The sequence below is a fragment of the Patagioenas fasciata genome, chromosome 14 (assembly GCF_037038585.1).
Source record: "Patagioenas fasciata isolate bPatFas1 chromosome 14, bPatFas1.hap1, whole genome shotgun sequence".
NCBI classification, from domain to species: Eukaryota; Metazoa; Chordata; class Aves; order Columbiformes; family Columbidae; genus Patagioenas; species Patagioenas fasciata.
This window is the reverse complement of record NC_092533.1, coordinates 1,813,715-1,832,239: the sequence shown is the minus strand read 5'-3', so window position 1 is coordinate 1,832,239 and position 18,525 is coordinate 1,813,715. Positions and strand designations below refer to the sequence as shown.

The 18,525-nt window shown below is 49.0% G+C and overlaps 2 protein-coding genes across 2 annotated transcripts; both read left to right on the top strand.

The window, feature by feature from the left end:
* Positions 1-296: 296 nt before the first annotated feature.
* Positions 297-6,131, top strand: LOC136108019 (E3 ubiquitin/ISG15 ligase TRIM25-like). Its single transcript, XM_065849467.2, has 6 exons — positions 297-1,156; positions 1,789-1,884; positions 2,927-3,160; positions 3,257-3,279; positions 4,123-4,265; positions 5,057-6,131. Exons 1-6 carry the CDS (start codon positions 527-529, stop codon positions 5,539-5,541), a joined length of 1,611 nt encoding a protein of 536 aa, XP_065705539.1. The 5' UTR covers positions 297-526; the 3' UTR covers positions 5,542-6,131.
* A 1,617-nt stretch (positions 6,132-7,748) lies between these two features.
* LOC136107980 (E3 ubiquitin/ISG15 ligase TRIM25-like) lies at positions 7,749-15,062 on the top strand. The gene is made up of 7 exons (XM_065849422.2): positions 7,749-8,414; positions 10,904-10,999; positions 11,581-11,814; positions 11,939-11,961; positions 13,126-13,259; positions 13,696-13,726; positions 14,635-15,062. The coding sequence occupies exons 1-7, from the start codon at positions 7,803-7,805 to the stop codon at positions 14,639-14,641; spliced, it is 1,137 nt and encodes a 378-aa protein (XP_065705494.1). The 5' UTR covers positions 7,749-7,802; the 3' UTR covers positions 14,642-15,062.
* Positions 15,063-18,525: the final 3,463 nt, after the last annotated feature.

Here is an 18,525-nt window from a genome sequence, read left to right as displayed (position 1 = left end):
CTGCAGGCTCTTGCAGCCTGTGAATCACACTGAATAGACCCCTGGATGACCAGGGCAACAGCAGCAAATCTGCCCCGGTGGTGGCTGCTATGGGTGAGGTGCTGGTCGGGAGGCAGCCGGCTTTGCTCTTTTCCTCCTGCTTTCTTCTCTGCATTCAAATTATGGGGGAAAGCAAAAACCAGGGCAACGCAGGAGCAGGGAAAGGGACTGGTGGATGCAGGGACAGGTTTGAAGGATGGCCGGATGTGATCTGGAGAAACATCCCCAAGAGGACTGGGATGAAGCCCACGTTACACAGGGCGCAGACAGAAGGCAGCAGCTCCGCGTCCCCGTTTCAGCCCGGCTGGGCTGTCCGCCCCTCGCAGCCGAACTGCAGCTGTCGCCGCGGGTCTGTGCGGGCGGAGGGGAGGGCTGAGCGGCCCTGGCAGGGGGAGGAGGCAGCAGCTCCTGCCCGCGGAGCCGCGCCTTGGCTTTCGGTTTCTGTTCCCCGCGGCGCGGCCCCGTTCATAGCCCGGCCCCGGGCGCCATGACCCGCCCGACCGCTCTGGCCGAGCTGGCGGAGGAGCTGACCTGTCCCATCTGCCTGGACATTTACAGCACCCCCGTGTCGCTGAGCTGCGGCCACAGCTTCTGCAAGCAGTGTCTCCAGCAGGACCGCCAGCTTCGCCCGCAGGGCCCGTTCCGCTGCCCGCTCTGCCACTCCCAGGCAGACCCCGCCGCGGAGCTGCAGCCCAACGTCCAGCTCCGCAGCATCGTGGAGAAGTTCCTGGATGCTCCCACGCAAGGGAAGAGGGAAAACGGTGAAATGCAAAGTGAAGATGAGGACGAAAGTTCGGGCCCGGAAGATGGGGTGATTCTTTGCGATTCGTGCCTCCAGGAGCCCCAGCCAGCCGTGAAGACCTGCTTGACCTGCGAGGCTTCCCTGTGCCAAGCCCACCTGAGCAAGCACATGACAAAGAGCCACCTGAAAGACCATGTCCTGGTAGAGCCCTGTGACGCCCAGGTTTTGGCAGAGAGAAGATGCCCCCAGCACAGGAAACTGCTGGAGTGCTACTGCAAGACAGAGTCGGTCTGCATCTGCGTGATGTGCTGTGTCACCAGCTCCCACAAGAACCACGAGATCATCCCTTTGGAGGAGGCATTTGACCAAGTGCAGGTAGGAGGTTGCCAGGACAGGGGTCTGGGCATGGAGAACCGCGGGGGTCTGTGACACAGAGAGCTGCCTGTGGCACAGGGATGAAACAGCTCCCGAGCTTCAGACCTGCAGACTCAAGATGGGGCTAAAAATCTTCCTCTTGGGACCTTGGGCTTTTATTAGTAGTTTTGTCCCAGATTCCCTCTGGGCTTGCCCCTCATGATGTGAAACAAGATGTTCTAAACACTTCCTTCCCATCCTGAGGAACCAGACTGGTGGGACTGAGTGCTTGTGGCTAGGCCTTTAGTCCTCAGTCCGCTTTTAAGCTGGAGCATCAGCCTGAGCTGCATTTCCGCAAAGCCAAGGAACGACAGAGTAACAGAGAGGAAGCTGTCAGCATTAAAAATAGCTTTATGTCTGGCTATTGCCCATGGACAGTTTTCAGTTTCAAAATGTCTTCCCTGTGCTTGTAATTGTGGTATTTGTTCAGGGATCGATCAGTCTTTCAGCAAACCTTTGTGTGTTGATTCGTCCTGAGAGCCTGCGGTGAACAAAGTTTTGCAGGTCTAGTTTAACCCATTTCCGTGAAATTGCTGATCTGATGCACGTATGTCGGTCCTATCCTGATAACTCCCCTTTGGTTCTTTTGATAGAAAGCTTTTCCTGAAACCCTGAAAGCACTGAAAAAGCATGAAGCTGAGCTGAATCAAAGGATAACAAACCTGCTGAAGCAAGAGGACGAAGTAGAGGTTTGTTCCCAAGTCCCATATCACGTTGGGGATGGTTGCATGCTGTTAGCTGATGAGATAAGGTTTTCTTTTGCCCCTTCCCAGATCATGGATTCCAAAGCTATTTTAGTTTTTGGGTGCTTTCTCAGATACTTTGTGGTTTCTTCTTTGAGGGTGGATGATGAACAACTTTCTTATCGGGGCAGTACAGTCTTCATTTCCAAAGGAACTTTGAGCTTGAAAGTTGCTGTTGAGTCCATGCTTCCTGATCGGTGCGTGGGGGGTTTTGTTGTGTTTTTCCCCCCTCCCCAACCTCACTCAATTTGCAGCCTCTAAAATACTTACAGAGAAGGTGTAGACCATGTTATAGTGATTTTATTTCTTTTGACAACAAGAAATGCCTTCAGATTAGCTTGTGGTTCTAGGAGGCTGGTAGGCATGAGGTTGCCCCAAAGTGTCTGGTTTCACTCCCAGCATGAAAATGCCCATCCAAAAGCTCTGAAAGGGCAGGGAATTTAACACAGGTCTCCAAATCCTAGCTCATTCTGCTCGGGCAGAATTGGCTCTGGCCTTTGTCCCCCAGTAAAGTGATGGGACTCAAAGTCCTGGCGCAAAGGGCAAAGGAAACATTCCCTTCTGTTCTGAAGACAAAACTGCAGCTGTTGGCACTGTCCTGCATCCGAACAGAGAAGCTTGGGGGAGGAAGGAAGCACACAAAATGTTTTCCCTCACCATCCTTAAAAGAAACAAAAACAACGGACCTATAGGAAAATACCGGTATAGAATAAGGAAATATATGAATAGCGGAAAGTTTTCAGCAAGCATCCTGCAAGAAGCACTGCTTTGTCATCTTGCTCTTGTCAAGTGCCACATGGAAGGCAACCTATGTGGCTTGGCCTTTCTGCTGCCTGTGGGACACCTTGGTTTGCTGTCGTATGGAGAGGCACAAAGTTAGTAGTTAGTTCTCTCAGCCCAGAAGAGACCAGGCCCTTTTCTGAGTGAGAGTTAGCATGGAGAATGTAAGACTCAGTCCCTAACGCTGTTGCAAGTGTTTTCTTAATAGGCCGAGGAGAGCCTGCAGAGGAATCAGCTGGAGAGCCTCTTTGAACAGATGCAGCTGCAGCTAGAGAACACAAAAGCAGAGGTCCTGAGAGATCTCAAGCAAAACGAGGAGCAACAGCTTTCTAAGATTCGGACGCAGATACAAAAGCACAAAGAGGAGAAGGATGCAGCCAGCCGTGACATACAGGAGCTGAATGTTCTGAGACATCAGAAAGACGTGCTGCTTTTTACCAAGGTACCCACCAGCATCTCCCTTCCTGGAGATACTCGGCTCTCGGGCCAGCCTTTGCCCCTCACTATGCTAATTCTATGTTCAAAATGTCTTTTACAGGCTTTTGAAGCAATTCGCAGCAGGTAAGTGCTTCCTGAGGTGGTCGAATCTTGCGTTACACGCTGCTCGGGGTGCCGGAGGGTCCTGCGGTGCAGGGGAACCACACGCTGACCCCGCTTCCTCGCGCACCGGGAGAAGCCCCGCGCTATTCACAGCGGTCACGCGTGGCTCTTCATGTACCACATGGCTGATTTTTCTATACCCTCCACACCTGTTCTCGAAACCCATTCTGAGGGCAATTCCTGAATCTTCAGGTCTCTGGTGAGCACACAGAGGATGGCTGAGCTTATATATCCTGAGCCGTCCCCCAGTTTGCGTTGCCTTCAGCTTCCAAGAAGCAAATCCCGTAAGAGGCAAAACATGCAGTTAAGTCACGAGTCTACGAAGTTCGTGGCTTTTCTCTGGCCCAGCGCTGCGTGCACACAGGCTCCCCAGCCCCGCGTGTCGGGTGCAGTGGTTGTCCCTTGGCTGTGACAACGCAGCACTTCTCATTTGCTGTCCCAGCATCTGCCCCGACACCTCGTTAGCTCCTGCTGCAGGGACGTGAGGACGGCAATAGCAGACGTGACGCTGGGGCCCATCCTGGCTAAAGCTGGGGCTGAGGTGGCTCAGACAAGGTCCTCCGGGCACAGATGTTGTCCACGGAGTGAACTTCATCCTAATGATGTTGAAGAGATTTGGGGTTCTGGGAAAAGATGGGTCGGGGGGAGTCCCTGGCAAAGCTGCAGAGGGAGAGGGGAGAGAAGCTGCTGTCTGTGCGTCCCGTTGAGGCCGGGTGGGGAGCGCAGGATGCGGTTGTTGGGTGGGCTCAGTGATGGTTTTCTGGTGACTTGCTGCTCTCCTGATGTCTTTCTGCACACGTTAAGGAAACGCAACGCAGTTCCGACAACAGCTGGTGTAACACTGCCAACGCCACCCATTATTTTGGATGCATTAACAACAGACACTACTCTAAGGCTTTTCCAGCAATTCCTCGCGGACACGAAGGCCTCGTTTATAGAATTGCCTGGTAAGTGACCATTTCACTGGGTGACAAGCAAGACAGAGAAACTAATAAAATGTATTTAAGAAAGGACTGTAATAAGACACCAGGTACACCAATTACCTCTAGAAGAAGTGATAACTAGCATTGTACGGTTATTTTCACGTATGTGTACATAAAAGTGTGCTTGTCCTGGGCTTCAGTGCTTTGGGACATGCCTTGGATACACCTTGGAGCAACTCCAAGAGCAGAAAATGTCACAATATTGAAGTGCATAAAGTGCAAGAAAAGGTCTGAATAAAACCATTCTGCACATTCCAGAGTGTATAATTATCTGCTTGTGACTGGCCATGCCAGGAGCTTTTGAGAGTTCTAGAAAATAACCAGATGATCCTAAGGAAATACACCTTTATAAAATGGCTCTGCTACTGTTCACATGTTTAATCTGGAAGGTTTTTAAAAACGCCTAATGAAGCTCTGCAGGGCAGCGACGGAAAACTAAAATCTAAGAGTTGCTGTAGCTGGAAACATAAAGCAAAAAGACACTTTAGAATAGTGAAAGAGCAGCATTTCTTAAAATGTGATATCAAGCCCCTTTAGAATGACCTAGGAGGAACCAAGAGAGGTGCATAAGGTGTTTCACTTAACATGCGCTTGTAATAACTTGGTTGGGTTGGATTTGAGTTGGATGGCTTGGATAGCATGACCGGGATGGCGTGGATTGGGAAATCCAGCTTTCAGCAACGCACTTACATGCAAATCTCCACAATTATCTGTTAATCGTACTGTGATTTTTTTTTTTGTATGTGTTTCTATAGTTCGTGAACATCTGACTGTTTCAGTAAAACAACTAAACGGATTTATTAGCAACAGCACCAGAGTCTCTGCACCCCCACGCATCCATTATGCGTTTTCATATGGACAGATGGCCATCGAAAAAGTGCGGAGCAACCAAAGCTTCTCAGGGGGCCGTCACTTCTGGCTGGTGGACACCAGCAATGCAACTGACTGGAAGCTTGGAATTGTTCAGCAGTCCGTTGAGTGCTACCTGGGAACATCTGGGGATCGCCTCCATGTGTTCAAAGATCAAGCAATGATTGCAGACAAGAGCTGTCCTGCGGCCCTCAAAGTGGTCAGGGTAGAGCTAGACTGCAGAAGAAATATGTTGTCATTTTACGATGCCTCTGTCAAGGATGGGGATCCTGTTGAGAGCCTCAGCCTTATAGAGACAGTAAGCATCCCTTCGAGCTATCCTGCCTATGCTATCTTCTACACATCTGGCGGCTCTCTGCTGCTCCTGTAGTGATGTGAGGACAAGGTGCTGGTTTGTAATTCCAGGCCTAGGTACCGGGACTGCTGCTGTGCAGAAGCTGTGCTAAGCTGGCGTATCAGAAATTGGGTTTTGGGCTGCTGTGATGGTTCATCAGTCTGAGGGCAAGACCTCTGTGGGGCATCTCACAGCACACTGCTGCTTGCTGCAAGAGCTCCTTTCTTCTTTGTTCTGTTAATCACGATAGAAAGGCTGTTAAGATGTGCTTTTTTTCATCGACTGTATCAGATGCTGTGCAGGTTGTTCAAGTAATTTAGTTTGCAAAACTCAATGGCAATTTAGTTTATAAAAAAGGTGACTATCTTTGCTCTAATGCAGAGGCTTTTACCTCTGCTCTCCTCCAGCTGTTATGCACAACCTAAGCCATCCATTCCAGAAGCAAAGCTGGCCTAGGAGGCGAGTAGAGACTTGGCGATAAGACACCTGGTTTCCCTTGTTCTCCGCTTCTGTCCTGTGAGCTCTCTGATAGATCACTTACCTACTTCTTCCCTCAATTTTGATTTTCTCCTCACCTATGCAAAAATGTCACAGCAAAGGAAATAATAAAGCGGAAAACTCCTGTGCCTTTAGTCTGTGCCTGGATTATTTCGGTCTTATGGTTGTCCAAACGCCTTGGAGAGGAAGAGATTAAATTCCTGCCTGCTGCCTGTGGTTCTTCTGCCTTCAGACAGAGCCAGGGTATTTGTAGAGTCATAGAATCAATTTGGTTGGTAAAGAACCGCCAGACTCGATGATCTTGAGGGTAACCTATCACTGTCACTAAGCCATGTCCCTAAGAACCTCGTCTGTCCATCTTCTAAACCCCTCCAGGGATGGTGACTCCACCACTGGGCAACTTGTTCCAATGCCTGACAATTGCATGAAGAAATCCAGGAGGAGTTCTTCACCCCGGCAGGGACAGTGAAGGACCTTGAGGGACACTACAGTTTTGCATATGCTAAAAGAAATCTTTGTTCAGTCTTAGAAGTGGCTGTGTCTTGTCTTCTGCATTTTTATTCACCAAAATGACATGGAAAGCCACACAGGTAGAGATGGGACTCCCAAACACATCTGCAGCGACCACTGCTCTGCGTGGTCTCGGGTGCTATGGGGGCAAAGGGAGGTAAGCACAGCTCATGGCACGGTGCAGGGATGGCCCTGTCCTAGTGTGGCTTTCCAAGAGCCTTTCCTGGCCCCGCTTCCCTGTCAGCTGGCTGCAGGTAGGACACCAGCCTCCACAAGCCCCAGCAGAACTTTTTCCTGGGTTCTCCCTATTTTACCTATAACTGTTGTGGAGAAGAACCAGACAAAGCAGCGGGAACTCCTGGCTTACCCTTGCCAGGTTCACGCTCTTCTCACCCAGGGTTTATCTTTCATTCGCAGCCCCTGGCGTGGGACGGAGGGTGAGAGGTCCTCCTTCCCCTCTACTCCGCCCTGGTGAGACCCCATCTGGAATATTGTGTCCAGTTCTGGGCCCCTCAGTTCCAGAAGGACAGGGAACTGCTGGAGAGGGTCCAGCGTAGGGCAACAAAGATGATTAAGGGAGTGGAGCATCTCCCTTATGAAGAAAGGCTGAGGGAGCTGGGGCTCTTTAGTTTGGAGAAGAGGAGACTGAGGGGTGACCTTATTAATGTTTATAAATATATAAAGGGTGAGTGCCACGAGGATGGAGCCAGGCTCTTCTCAGTGGCAAACAATGATAGGACAAGGGGCAATGGGATCAAGCTGGAACACAAGAGGTTCCACTTAAATTTGAGAAAGAACTTCTTCTCAGTGAGGGTAACAGAGCACTGGAACAGGCTGCCCAGGGAGGTTGTGGAGTCTCCTTCCCTGGAGACATTCAAAGCCCGCCTGGACACCTTCCTGTGCGACCTCACCTAGGCGTTCCTGCTCCAGCAGGGGGATTGGACTGGATGATCTTTTGAGGTCCCTTCCAATCCCAAACATACTGTGATACTGTGATACTGTGCTCCTGGGAGGGCAGAGGGCTGCAGCAGCGTTGCCCACCCCGTGCCCTGCTGCTGCGGGCTCGCAGGGGCGATGCTGGAGGCTCAGGGCAGATGTCCACAGTGGCACTGCGGCTCACAAGAGCTGTTTATGGGTGGAGCCCGGAACAAGGAGCGTGTCGATGTGTCACAGGACAGAGAGGAAGGACTTGCAGCCTTTGGACTGGGTTTACAACCCAGGCACAACACCAAGGATGTCTTTCTGGTTTCGTTTCTCGCTGACTGACCTAAGACGCCATTTTTGCAGCCATGGCGAAAGAATTCAGAGGGGGGGCCAGCCTGAAGGCTGAGCTCAGCTGTCCCATCTGCCTGTCGCTGTACAAGAACCCAGTGTTGCTGAGATGCGGTCACAGCTTCTGCAATGAATGCATCCAGAAGACTCTTAGTGCCCAGCAGCAATCCAAGGGCACTTACTCCTGCCCCATGTGCAATGCCCAGCTGGATCCCACCCTGGAGCTGCAGAAGAATTTCCAGCTGTGCAACATTGTGAAGGTATTTCAGCCCACCGCTTCCGAAGGCCAACAGGACGAGGGCTCCGCAGAGGGGAAGGAGGAGGTGGTTCCCTGTGACTACTGCCTGGATCAGTCCCAGCCGGCGGTGAAAACCTGCCTGAGCTGCGATGCGTCTTTGTGCCAGGCCCATCTGAACAAGCACAACGCCAAGGCTTCCCAGCAGGACCACATCCTGGTTGGGGTGGGCGCAGGCGGCGGGGCAGCCGAGAGGAGGTGCCCGGAGCACGGCAAGCTGCTGGAGTGCTTCTGCCAGTACGAGGAGCAGCACATCTGCGTGCTCTGCTCCATCGCGGGACGCCACAAGGGCCACAGCATTGTCACCCTGAAGGAGGCACACAGCAAACAGCTGGTAAGGGGCTCCCCTCTCCCCACAGCCCTTGCAGGGTTTGCTCCAAGCTCCTGACCCGGAGGAGGCTGCTGGAGGGGTGGTGCGGCTTTTGGGAGGAATGGGGCTGGGGGGGTGAGGGCAGGCGGGCAGCAACTCCGGGGGTCTCGTGTCCGCCCCAGCGGGGACTGGAGCTTTGTGCTGGAATTTGCTTTTCATTTGCCCCTTTGTGTTGGGAAATGGGCCGGGCAGGCTAAGCAGAGAGAGAAGAGCAGAGAAGGGTGTTTGGGGCTGACCGAGATGAGGGGGGGTAAACCCCGCAGTGTGTGCTGAGCTGCAGGGCCCCCCTGCCCCGTGCCACCGAGGGACGTGCCCGTCCCACACAGCCCCGGGCCACTGCAAACTGCTGCTGACAGGTGTATTCCTGCCTGGGATTAAGAAGTATTCCCAAGAAGTCTCTTCCTCCTGTAGGAAACAATTATTTTGCAAATATAATAGGCCCAGGCAGGATCTCTTGGCAAAGCATTTTTTAGTAACGATTTTGCAAGACCAGGTGTTCTACCTAAAGGTAGGCACACCTAATAGGGCAAAAAGCCCCTGCTTATATCTCCCCAAAATCCCAGCCGCAGTTTCCCTCCCCTGTTCCCCACTGGTTGGTATTGCAGGGTTTACAGACTATCCCGACGCGCACAATATCCTTCCCCTATCAATCTATTTAAGATATGGATTCCTGGTCCTTTGGCTACACTTCCCCCTAAATTAACTTATCAATACGGTTATCACTATGTATACAGGTGTCAGTACGTATTCCGGGAAGAGACCGTGTATTACATTAAGAATCCATAGTCCGATGTCTCTCAGTCCTTCCCCCCTAAATTAGCTTGTAAGTACAGGTATCGGTATGTATACAGGTATCGGTATGTATACAGGTATCAGCACATATTACATGAAGAGACCGTGTATTACATTAAGAATTCACAGTCCGATGTCTCTCGGTCCTTCCCCCTTGCTGGGCTCAGGCGCCAGGTCCTCAGTTATGTAAAACCAACAGTTCTTCGTTAAATGTTCCTTACACTCCACAGAGCCCCGGGTCCCCCACCGCTGCTCAGCTTTGGGTCGGGAAACAGGTTTCCCCACTCGAGGCCCTTCCCTCTGACTCCCTCTGCACTTGGCCCTAAATTTTGCTGAGCCAGCATCCCAGGAGGCACAGGGGTGTGAGGCCTTTAAATCCCCTGCTGTCCTTGAAATGCTCCAGAATCAGCTGAGATGGAGAGGATAAAATGTATTTGCTATGCTCACTCACTGCCTTGCATTTGGAATTTCTGGGGTCAGTTTAGAGCCCAAGCAAAACACCCCAGTGCACCGGTAGGAAACGCCTGGCTCGCCCTGAGCCTCGGGACAGGTCACAACCTCCTCAGGAATCAGCAGGGAGCATCCTTTGCAGTTACATGTATTGCAAACTAACTTCCTCCGGCGAGTTACATAGAATAAATTCAAGGATGGCAAAGAGAAGTGAGTTGTGTAGGACAGCAGCCACTTCTTTCATGCCTGGAGCCGGTAGAGCAGCAACGCTGCCCTGTCTGTGGAGCAGCCGTCTCCATGGGTAAGCTGAGATCGCAGCTGTGTATTCCTCCTGTGGTTTGGTGCTTTTCTAACTCCCCAGGATAGCCAAGGAAATCAGAAATGCAGCTATTCAGGAGGAATGATAAAAAGGGTTTGATGCAAAGAACCTCAGCCAAATTGAATTATTTGGTTTTTAATTTTTCAAAAATTAAAACTTTCCAGCTGTGACAACCATCTCATGGAAGACGCAAGCTTTCTGGCTTCATTTTTACTAAAGAAATGGGAATCTGGCAGCTGTGTCTGCCGTGGCCATTCAGGGGTGCTCAAGGTGTGAAAACGCTGCTGGAAGCAGCAGGAGCAACCAGAACCTTGCAGAGACTGTTGGACCCCTCAAGAAGGTTTAATGTCCCCTCTGCAATGTGCTGTTGTGCAGTGTAACAGCACTGAATGATCAAGGTGTCTGTCAAAATAAACAGCTCGGTGAGTAAGTGCCGCTGTTTCACCGATCTTCAGAAACGATGGCTGCTTCTTACCTAATCCCAGATCCCACAGTTGCCGACAGATGTGAAAACCTAAGGATTTGGATCACATTAGGCGCATGTGAATATTCTGGCAGGAACAGAGCTGTAACGGATAAAGTGAGATTTTTTTTACTTAAAGTGACATTTACTTATTCAAAGGGTAAGTTGTTTATTAACTTACCACATACGAAGTTACACCTAAATAAAAATGACACATCAACCTGAAAGACTGAGATCCTGTCAGTGCTTCCGTCATGCCCTGTCTGTATGAGGAGGTGAGTGACTGTGGTTTATCACAGCGCTCGCTGCTGGAAGCGGACGGGTAGAAGGTGCCTGTGCCACTTCACCAGCTCCACAAGCCGATAGTCTGGTTTAAAGCTACCCGTGCTGCTTCCCTGCGATGAACTTCAGCCCTGTCTTTCCTTCTAGGGCACACTCTCGATCATCATGGCACGGCTGCAGGAAGATAAAAATGCTTTAATTACTGCCCTGAAAGAGCTTCAGAGAAGTGAGAATCAGGTCAAGGTTGGTACCCAGTTCGTCACTACTTCAGAGCATCTTTCCTCCACAATTTCCCAGAAATAAGTGGCAGCAATTACACTGTTAGAAGCAAATGAATAGCGATACGGTCCAAAGTAGGGAAAACAGTGGTGTCAGAAACCACAGCCTCCCAGTGTAGCTCCAGGGGAAGAACCAGCTGCGAGACTCCCCCATTTATTGTGGTTGCACAGACCAGGTTGCAGGACTGGCGGACCACAGACTGTACATAGCATTACCTATTTTTAAAGTTTTTAATCTGTTACATGAAAGAAAAACAATTTGAGTCTAAAAGTGGGATTTTCAGCGTGTGCTGATACAGTTCTCACATTGCCAGCTGGTATTTCTCTGATTTTGTTACTATATTGGGATTAATTTTCATAACCCTCTGTTTAACCAGATATTCTAAGCACATGTTTATTGTCCGTTTCCTTCGGAGGCCAGTGCAAAGGATAGATACAATCCTAATTAACAAAGGATAGATACAATCCTAATTAACAAACAAGAGACACTAAGCTGAAGTGCTGAGTTCCTGAGGCAGTGCAGCATTTCCTTATCTCTTCATTTAGACCAATACAAAAATAGCGACTGCTCTGCTGCAAAAGCAGTTTGAAGAGATGAAGACAGCGATGATTCAGAAAGAGAAGAAGATCCTGAGTGACATTGAATCCATTGAGAAAAAACAACTGGCAGACATTACCGAAGTGAAGAAGAAAATGGAAGAGAAGAGAGATGAGGCTGAGAAGCATCTTCAGTCTTTGCAGAAGATGAGAGAGGAACCAGATCTTTTCCTCTTCTTCAAAGTAAGCAGCGGTATTCTGCTTTTCTTCATGAATACGGCCGATTTCTCAGCCCACCAGCTGCCCTTTCTGGAAATCACACTAACAATTTTTTTCCTTTTTTTTCTTTTTTTAATCCTGTTTGCAGGAATTTAAAGTGGCCAACGACAGGTATGTTCCACCTGAAAACACTTGTTTCCTTCTTTGAAAGAATACGGTGTTCGTAACTGGGATCAAACCCCACTGCCCGTGCCCCTGTGAGCCAGCACCCTATGCCGAAAGCTGCTCCCTACCCCAGCCGAGCCCGGGGCACCACATCACACAGTTAACAATGGAGAGACCTCTGCCTGCTGTTCCACTGGCCCCTTTAGGATTCAGTTTCCTTGGCAGCTACACGGTTGCCGTATTCTGATGAAAACCACTGGCTTTTATTACCAGAACAATATTTTTGTCAGAGATGGAGCCCACGGGGTTCATTTTACAGCAGCGCTCTCGGATGCGTATTGGGGACCCTCACGCAGGTAAGTCCCAGTGAACAGCCTTTGCCTGCAGAGGTAGCTGGCTCATTTCCCACCCGATTTTGCTGCTTCTTGTGGACAAGCTTAATAGCTAGACAGATTTACTATCCCCTCACTTGCAGCTGATACATTTACTGTATAACTTACAACTTATTAATTGACGTCTGGGCATCAGCAGTAATGCAGTGGTGCAAAACCACTGCAATAGTAAGCTGCAGATCCACAGGAGACTTTGCTGCAGCACTAAAATTGTCAGCTGCATGAAGAACCAGCTCGAACATCAACCTGTCATCTCTGTAACTTGTACAAATCAAAGCTGACTTTGAACTTGGGTTGTAAGGATAACTTTGAATCACTGTGTACCTGGGGTTACGCTGGCAGCAGAACAGTCCATTATTCACAGCCGTGCCACAAGTCAAAATCCAGCCTGTGGGATCCAAGTCATTTTCCAGAAGCCTGGACACCATTTAATGTGTTTGGCATTTTCTTTTGATCATGCCAGCAGTTGTGCTGGAACAGCAACAGCCTCCCTGCAGTAGGACAAAGCACTCTTTGCACAAGGGTACTACCAAAATGCCTCCTCCTTTCTAGTTTTCAGCATTTGAAAGTGCCCATCCAGGTTTGGTAAGCAAGAGGCATTGCCAAGTAAACAACAATAGATAACAATTGCAACTCAGCCTTTTTAGAGAGCTGTTTACCTGATACTTCACATTGCCATAGCACACTCCTCTTTGTCGAGTCCTCCCTTAGTGAAGGAGTTTGTTAATTTTCTAATGACAAATGGTTTTCCTTGGTGAAATGACTCCCTGCACCCTAGGGCTGCGAGACGGGATTTCAGCATCGACACGATGGATGTGGTGGTGCAGCTGAACAAGGCCCGGATCAACCAGTACCAACAGTGGATACAGAACTTAATGAGTCAGCTGGACCAGTACTTGCAAAGAATGAAGAGTGAGTGACCTGTCCCCAGCGGCAAACAGCGAGCCCTGCGGCTCAGTGAGCCGCGCTGGTGGCCACCGAGCGCTGGCTCCTTCATATGGGGTGTGTGCGAGGCCGTGAGGGGCTGATGGGGGTTTGGATGGGATCTTGGGGGTGTTGGTGAGGGGAGGGTGAAGGGGGCAGAAAGACCACGTCTGGGCATAACAAGGGAAAGGTCTGTCCCCAGGGGGCTAACGCCAGCGTCTCCTCTCTCTGATGGGGTTTCCTCCTCCCACCCACCTCCCAAGTCTTTGGGTGCTCGGTCATGCTTTTGAGAAACATCCTTTTCACTTGCCTGCCCCAATCCCACCTAGTTTATCCCTGACCATGAGATCCAGGGCCACAGTACCAAGTCCCAGGCTTGAATGCATTGCCACCTTTGTAAAACAATCTTCTCCATCTTTCTTAGATGAACTCACCAACCAAATACGGAGGAGGAGGTAAGTCATTTTCTTTGTGTACAAGTGTTGCCTGCAAATTTCTCCAACTGTTGTTCATTTGAGGACTCTGTGTCCTTCCTCCCCTGCTTCAGTCTCAAAGAGCTAAGCAGAGTCTGGAAACCCGTCCTTCATCTCAAAAGAGGGGGTCAGAGCTATTCATGTCTCTTACTTTGTTATTAACACGATGTGACTTGTGTTTTATGAGAAACTAACACTCAGCATTGTGTAGGCTTCACCTACTGGTACCTCTTCAAAAACTGGAAGTGTTCCAAAATCCTGGTTATTCCTCAGGGCTCTGGCTGTGAGTGGGGTTTAATTTGCAATTTATGAATTAAGAAAAACGTGTTTGCAAACTTAACTTTAGTTGCAGTAATTAAAATTTTGCGAGGGGAAAAGATATTCTCCTCTGACAAGTGTTTCGCAGGGACAGGTTAACAGTAACAGTTTGCTTTGGAAGGGATGTGTTTGAGAACAGCGAGGGGGTTGAGGACAATGTAGCCTTGCCCTAAATACAACCGTATTTGTTTTACCAGACACGTTCGAAAAAACAGCAAAAAATGTTTTCTTTTTTCACTAATTCATGGTTGGGGAGCACAAGAGGCGTTCAGTGCAAGTAAACAATTAAATGAAGTTTTAATTACACAGCACAAGTTAACAATACTTTCACTTAACATCATTCAAGCCTAGAATCTAGAGGTATGCTTTTAAATCAGTGTACATGGCCATTTATTTGTCTTGTGAACACAGCCCTCTACAGACATATTAACATCGATGTTCTGTACAGAACCCGTTACTCAAAACAGGGGAAGGGGGAGAAATGCTTTTTCTGATGCAGTGCAAAGCTCTACTTGGAAACAGGTTGTCAAATGTCATTAGCAGAGCAATCAAATATTACTTTCTCATCACAGGATATGACACGTTTCCAGTTGATTTCCTGCCACAGCCCCTGCCCCGACAAGCGTACTTCAGATTTGGTGCAAGTAAATCAAGGTTCTGGTTCTCACAGGCGCAGGAGTAAGGGAAAGATGAAAAACAGAAGTCAGAACTGAGATGGAAAGAAGAAGTTAAATATTGACAAAAATGTTCTCTAATAATGGGGACCTGCCAAGTTTCTGGACTTCCCCTGTATTCCTGCTATTAAAAGCAATTCTGTAGCATATGAAAGCTTAAAAAAGAAGTTCTGAGAATTAACACGAGCATAAGAAAACTTCCAACTGCTGCTTGCTTCCAAACTGCGGCGTATATAATCTCATGGTACTAATGATACTTGTGCACTATTAACTCTGGTGACTGTGTTGTCACTATGTGGCTGGATAACCAAATAAATGGCTATAGACAGAGATAAGCAAGGCTGCCTGATTTTGTACCGTCCCCAGGAATTCGTCGAGGGCACTGGGGGTGGCTGCAGCACAGAGCTCTTCAGGACCATGCCACACATCTGGATTATCACATGTAACACATGTAGTCCTTGTAGCAAAGAATTAATTGTCTTTGTGTGAAACCAGCTCAGTCAGCCTCCAGGCCACGCTTTAACACCTCTCCTATGGAGCACTCATAGAGCCACGCGAAATACCGCGGTCCGCAGTGTCCAAAGACACTTCACTGGCCACATCTCCATCGGTACAGATGTTCTTTGGCCATCAGGCACATGCTGTGCATCCCAGATGTGGCTGTTATGGCACACGCCAATTCCACAGAGGGATGTGGCGGTCACTGCCACCTGCTCCGTGCCCAGCTGTGGTTTGGATTGAACACGGAAGTTCACAACCTTGGTGTTTCTCCTCCAAATGATAAAAATATTCTACTGCAAACTAGGGTTGCCAACATAAAGATTTTTTAAGAAAAAAAGGCTAAAGTTCCGAGTGCTTCTATATAAATTAGGTTCCGTGACTACGACTCTATTCTGTCACTTGTGATAATCAACATATACCTAATTGCAGGGATTAAAAACAACAAACTCAGCAAAATCCATCTCAGATTCAGAGTAACACCTCCCTTCATGCTTTAAATGGACTTGCCAAGCTGTAATGGATCCGCAGCCCTCGCTCTGCTGCGCACGTCGGTTGTCAGCATGGCAGAAAGTGCGTGGCCGAATTTTGGGCGCTCAGCAGTAGCTCAAGGTGACTTTGCAAATATTCGCTGCTGCTCGAAGCCAGTGGGACACGACGGGCAGCTCTCAAATGAGCCAAAAGAAACGAGCTTGTCCTTCGGCGCTTTTATTATCTGGGCCTCTCTTGGGCTGCTGGGTAGTTATGGCTTTCGCCCCACGTGAAGGGGCCATGACCGCGAGTTACCGCGCTGCTGCGAATCGCTGCGGGCAGCCAGAGATTTACACCAGCACGGTGTTTTAAATCGCTCCCCCCTTCCCATCTCAGAGCGCATCCCACATTGACTGCGCTTAGGAAACGTCAGCGCCTCTGTAGCCTGTTCCGAAATGCCAGTGAAGCATTTCCTTGGCGAAACCCGCGCTACAAACGTGGATTCCCGGTGCCTCCAGCTGGGGGAGAGCTGTGGGATGAGCCGCGACACCGCTGTCCCCATCGCTAGCAGAGCGAACGGACACCTGGCAGCAGGGTGCTGAGCAATTCATGTCCCCACCAGCACCTTTCTGGGTACAGAATCATAGAATCATTTCAGTGGGAAGGGACCCTCAGGATCATCGAGTCCAACCACGACCTAACTCTAGCACCACATGCAGCCACCTCCTTGCCTGCAGGCAATTCTCATTTTTTAAACACGGTTTCTGACAGTCTTGGGGAAGCCACGATGACATTTTCTTTCCCAAGGGAGGATGAGGCACTGACTTCAGCTTTCCAGCCGCCACCTCCCGCATCTCTGAGCCCCTGGCAGAAATGGCTGTGACCTTTTCAGAGAAGGATCCTCCCAGCAACCTCCTCCGCAGCCGCCACCTCACAGTCACGTTCATGGGAGGCTTTCAGAAGCCTTCTAACCCGCAACACCACATATTAATGCATTGTTAGTTTTTGACTCTACGAGACACTGACCATGGCATCCACTGAGAGCGTAGCAATTCTGCACAGGTATTTGTACAGAACACTCTATCCTGACAGCAACACATGGATAGAGCTTATTTCTTTGCGATATCTTTATGGCTTATTTTGATTACCTACGGACTCCGATTCTTTGCACCTTTCATTATTTATTATGCTTTTTTCCCCTCCATCCATGTCATTTTTACTTGGAATTTTTCTCATCCTTGGTGGAAAACTTTGGAGGGGAGGAGAGTGAAGTAGCTGATTTTATTACTCTTTTTTTCTTTTGTCAAGCATTGCATGAGGTGGCTGAGTTTCTAATCAAATGCATAAATCGGACGCATTTCAAAAGCTAGGACAGGATGCAGGGGCCGTACGAGGGCTGCCTGGGTGCATGTGGAACAAAACGGAGCGTTTTGTAGTCTGAGAAACTGGTCTCTGGGGATTCGCTGTCATAAAGGTGACGGCGCAACCTGGACAAGCGGAGGCAGTGGGTCCAATGGGCAGAGCGAGCGCCATGGGCAGATGGCAAACGCCGGGTTTGTGTGCCAGCCGCCCCCAGCTCACCCTTCCTTGGCAGAGGATGCTGGAGCGTGAGGAGCACGTTTCTCCAGGGCCAAAGGTTCCCTTAGCGCAAAAGTACATTAACCATATAACCTAACATACCTGGAGAGGAGGAAAGCAGTTGGAAGTAGAATGGTTTACTTATCTTAAATATTTACTTGGATTTTCCCCCCCTACTTTTTAGAAAATTGGTGTACAGGAAAAAAGAAAAGCAAAACCTAATAATAGCAGTGATTCAGGAAAAAAATAGTAATTTTTAAAATATAATGTTCTTTATTTGCATTCCAAGAAGATACCATGTCCCTGCTTCTTCCATGAAAACATGATGTATTTGGTGATCCGAGCTGTTCCACAGCCAATGCCTCTAGGACGACGATGAAAATGCTTTAACACGTGTTACTTGGTTTTGTGGTTCCTTGTTAGATTTCTGCAGATTCCCTACAGAAAAGGTTGTTTTGAATGGTTTTGTCATAGATGTCACTCCCCTCGGGGATTTGCTCTGATAGTCTTGGAGTCACCACACACATGAAACTCAATTAAAACTCTGGTGGAAGTCCCTAAGAGGACTCAGAAGGCAAAGCCACGGATGCTTTTGATGGTGGGTAACGAGGGGAAAGGGAGAGGGTTCCTTTTCCTTCCTTTGCAACTTCCATGTTGTAGTTACCACGACATGTAGTTCAACCCTTGCGGAGAGGGTACACGTTTACCGTTGGAAATATTCTGTATTTCTACAGCAGGATTTATAGGATTTGCCTAACACCAAAAGACACGAGCACGGATTCTGCAAGCCCCAGGTTGGTCTCGCCTTCTCCGCTGTGAACCCAGCTCGGGGTTCCACCCAAAATGCAAATATTAGGCAATGTTCAACTTCAGAGAATATAAAATATCAACATCGTCAAAGATCCTCCGTCCTTCCCAGGTGGAAGCACCTCCCGGGCAGATCTGGACACTGGAAAAAACACCACCGAGGAATCTTAAAAGATTATTTTTTATGAATAGTAGTGGCGCCCCAAAGCAAAATCAGGCCATTTTCTGTCAGAAATCGGTACCGTTCCCCTATGACAGCCATGGGAAGTTGAAGGTCACTCTATCTCAAGTTAGCCACGCATAATTAATCTTTCAACTTAAAAGCGTGAGTGTGACTTAATTAACAGAAACATGAATTCTTCACTACAGTTCCTCTGGTTTGTTTTTTTGCTTCGGGGTGGTTATTTTCTCAGGGGTAATGAGAAGGATCAGTGA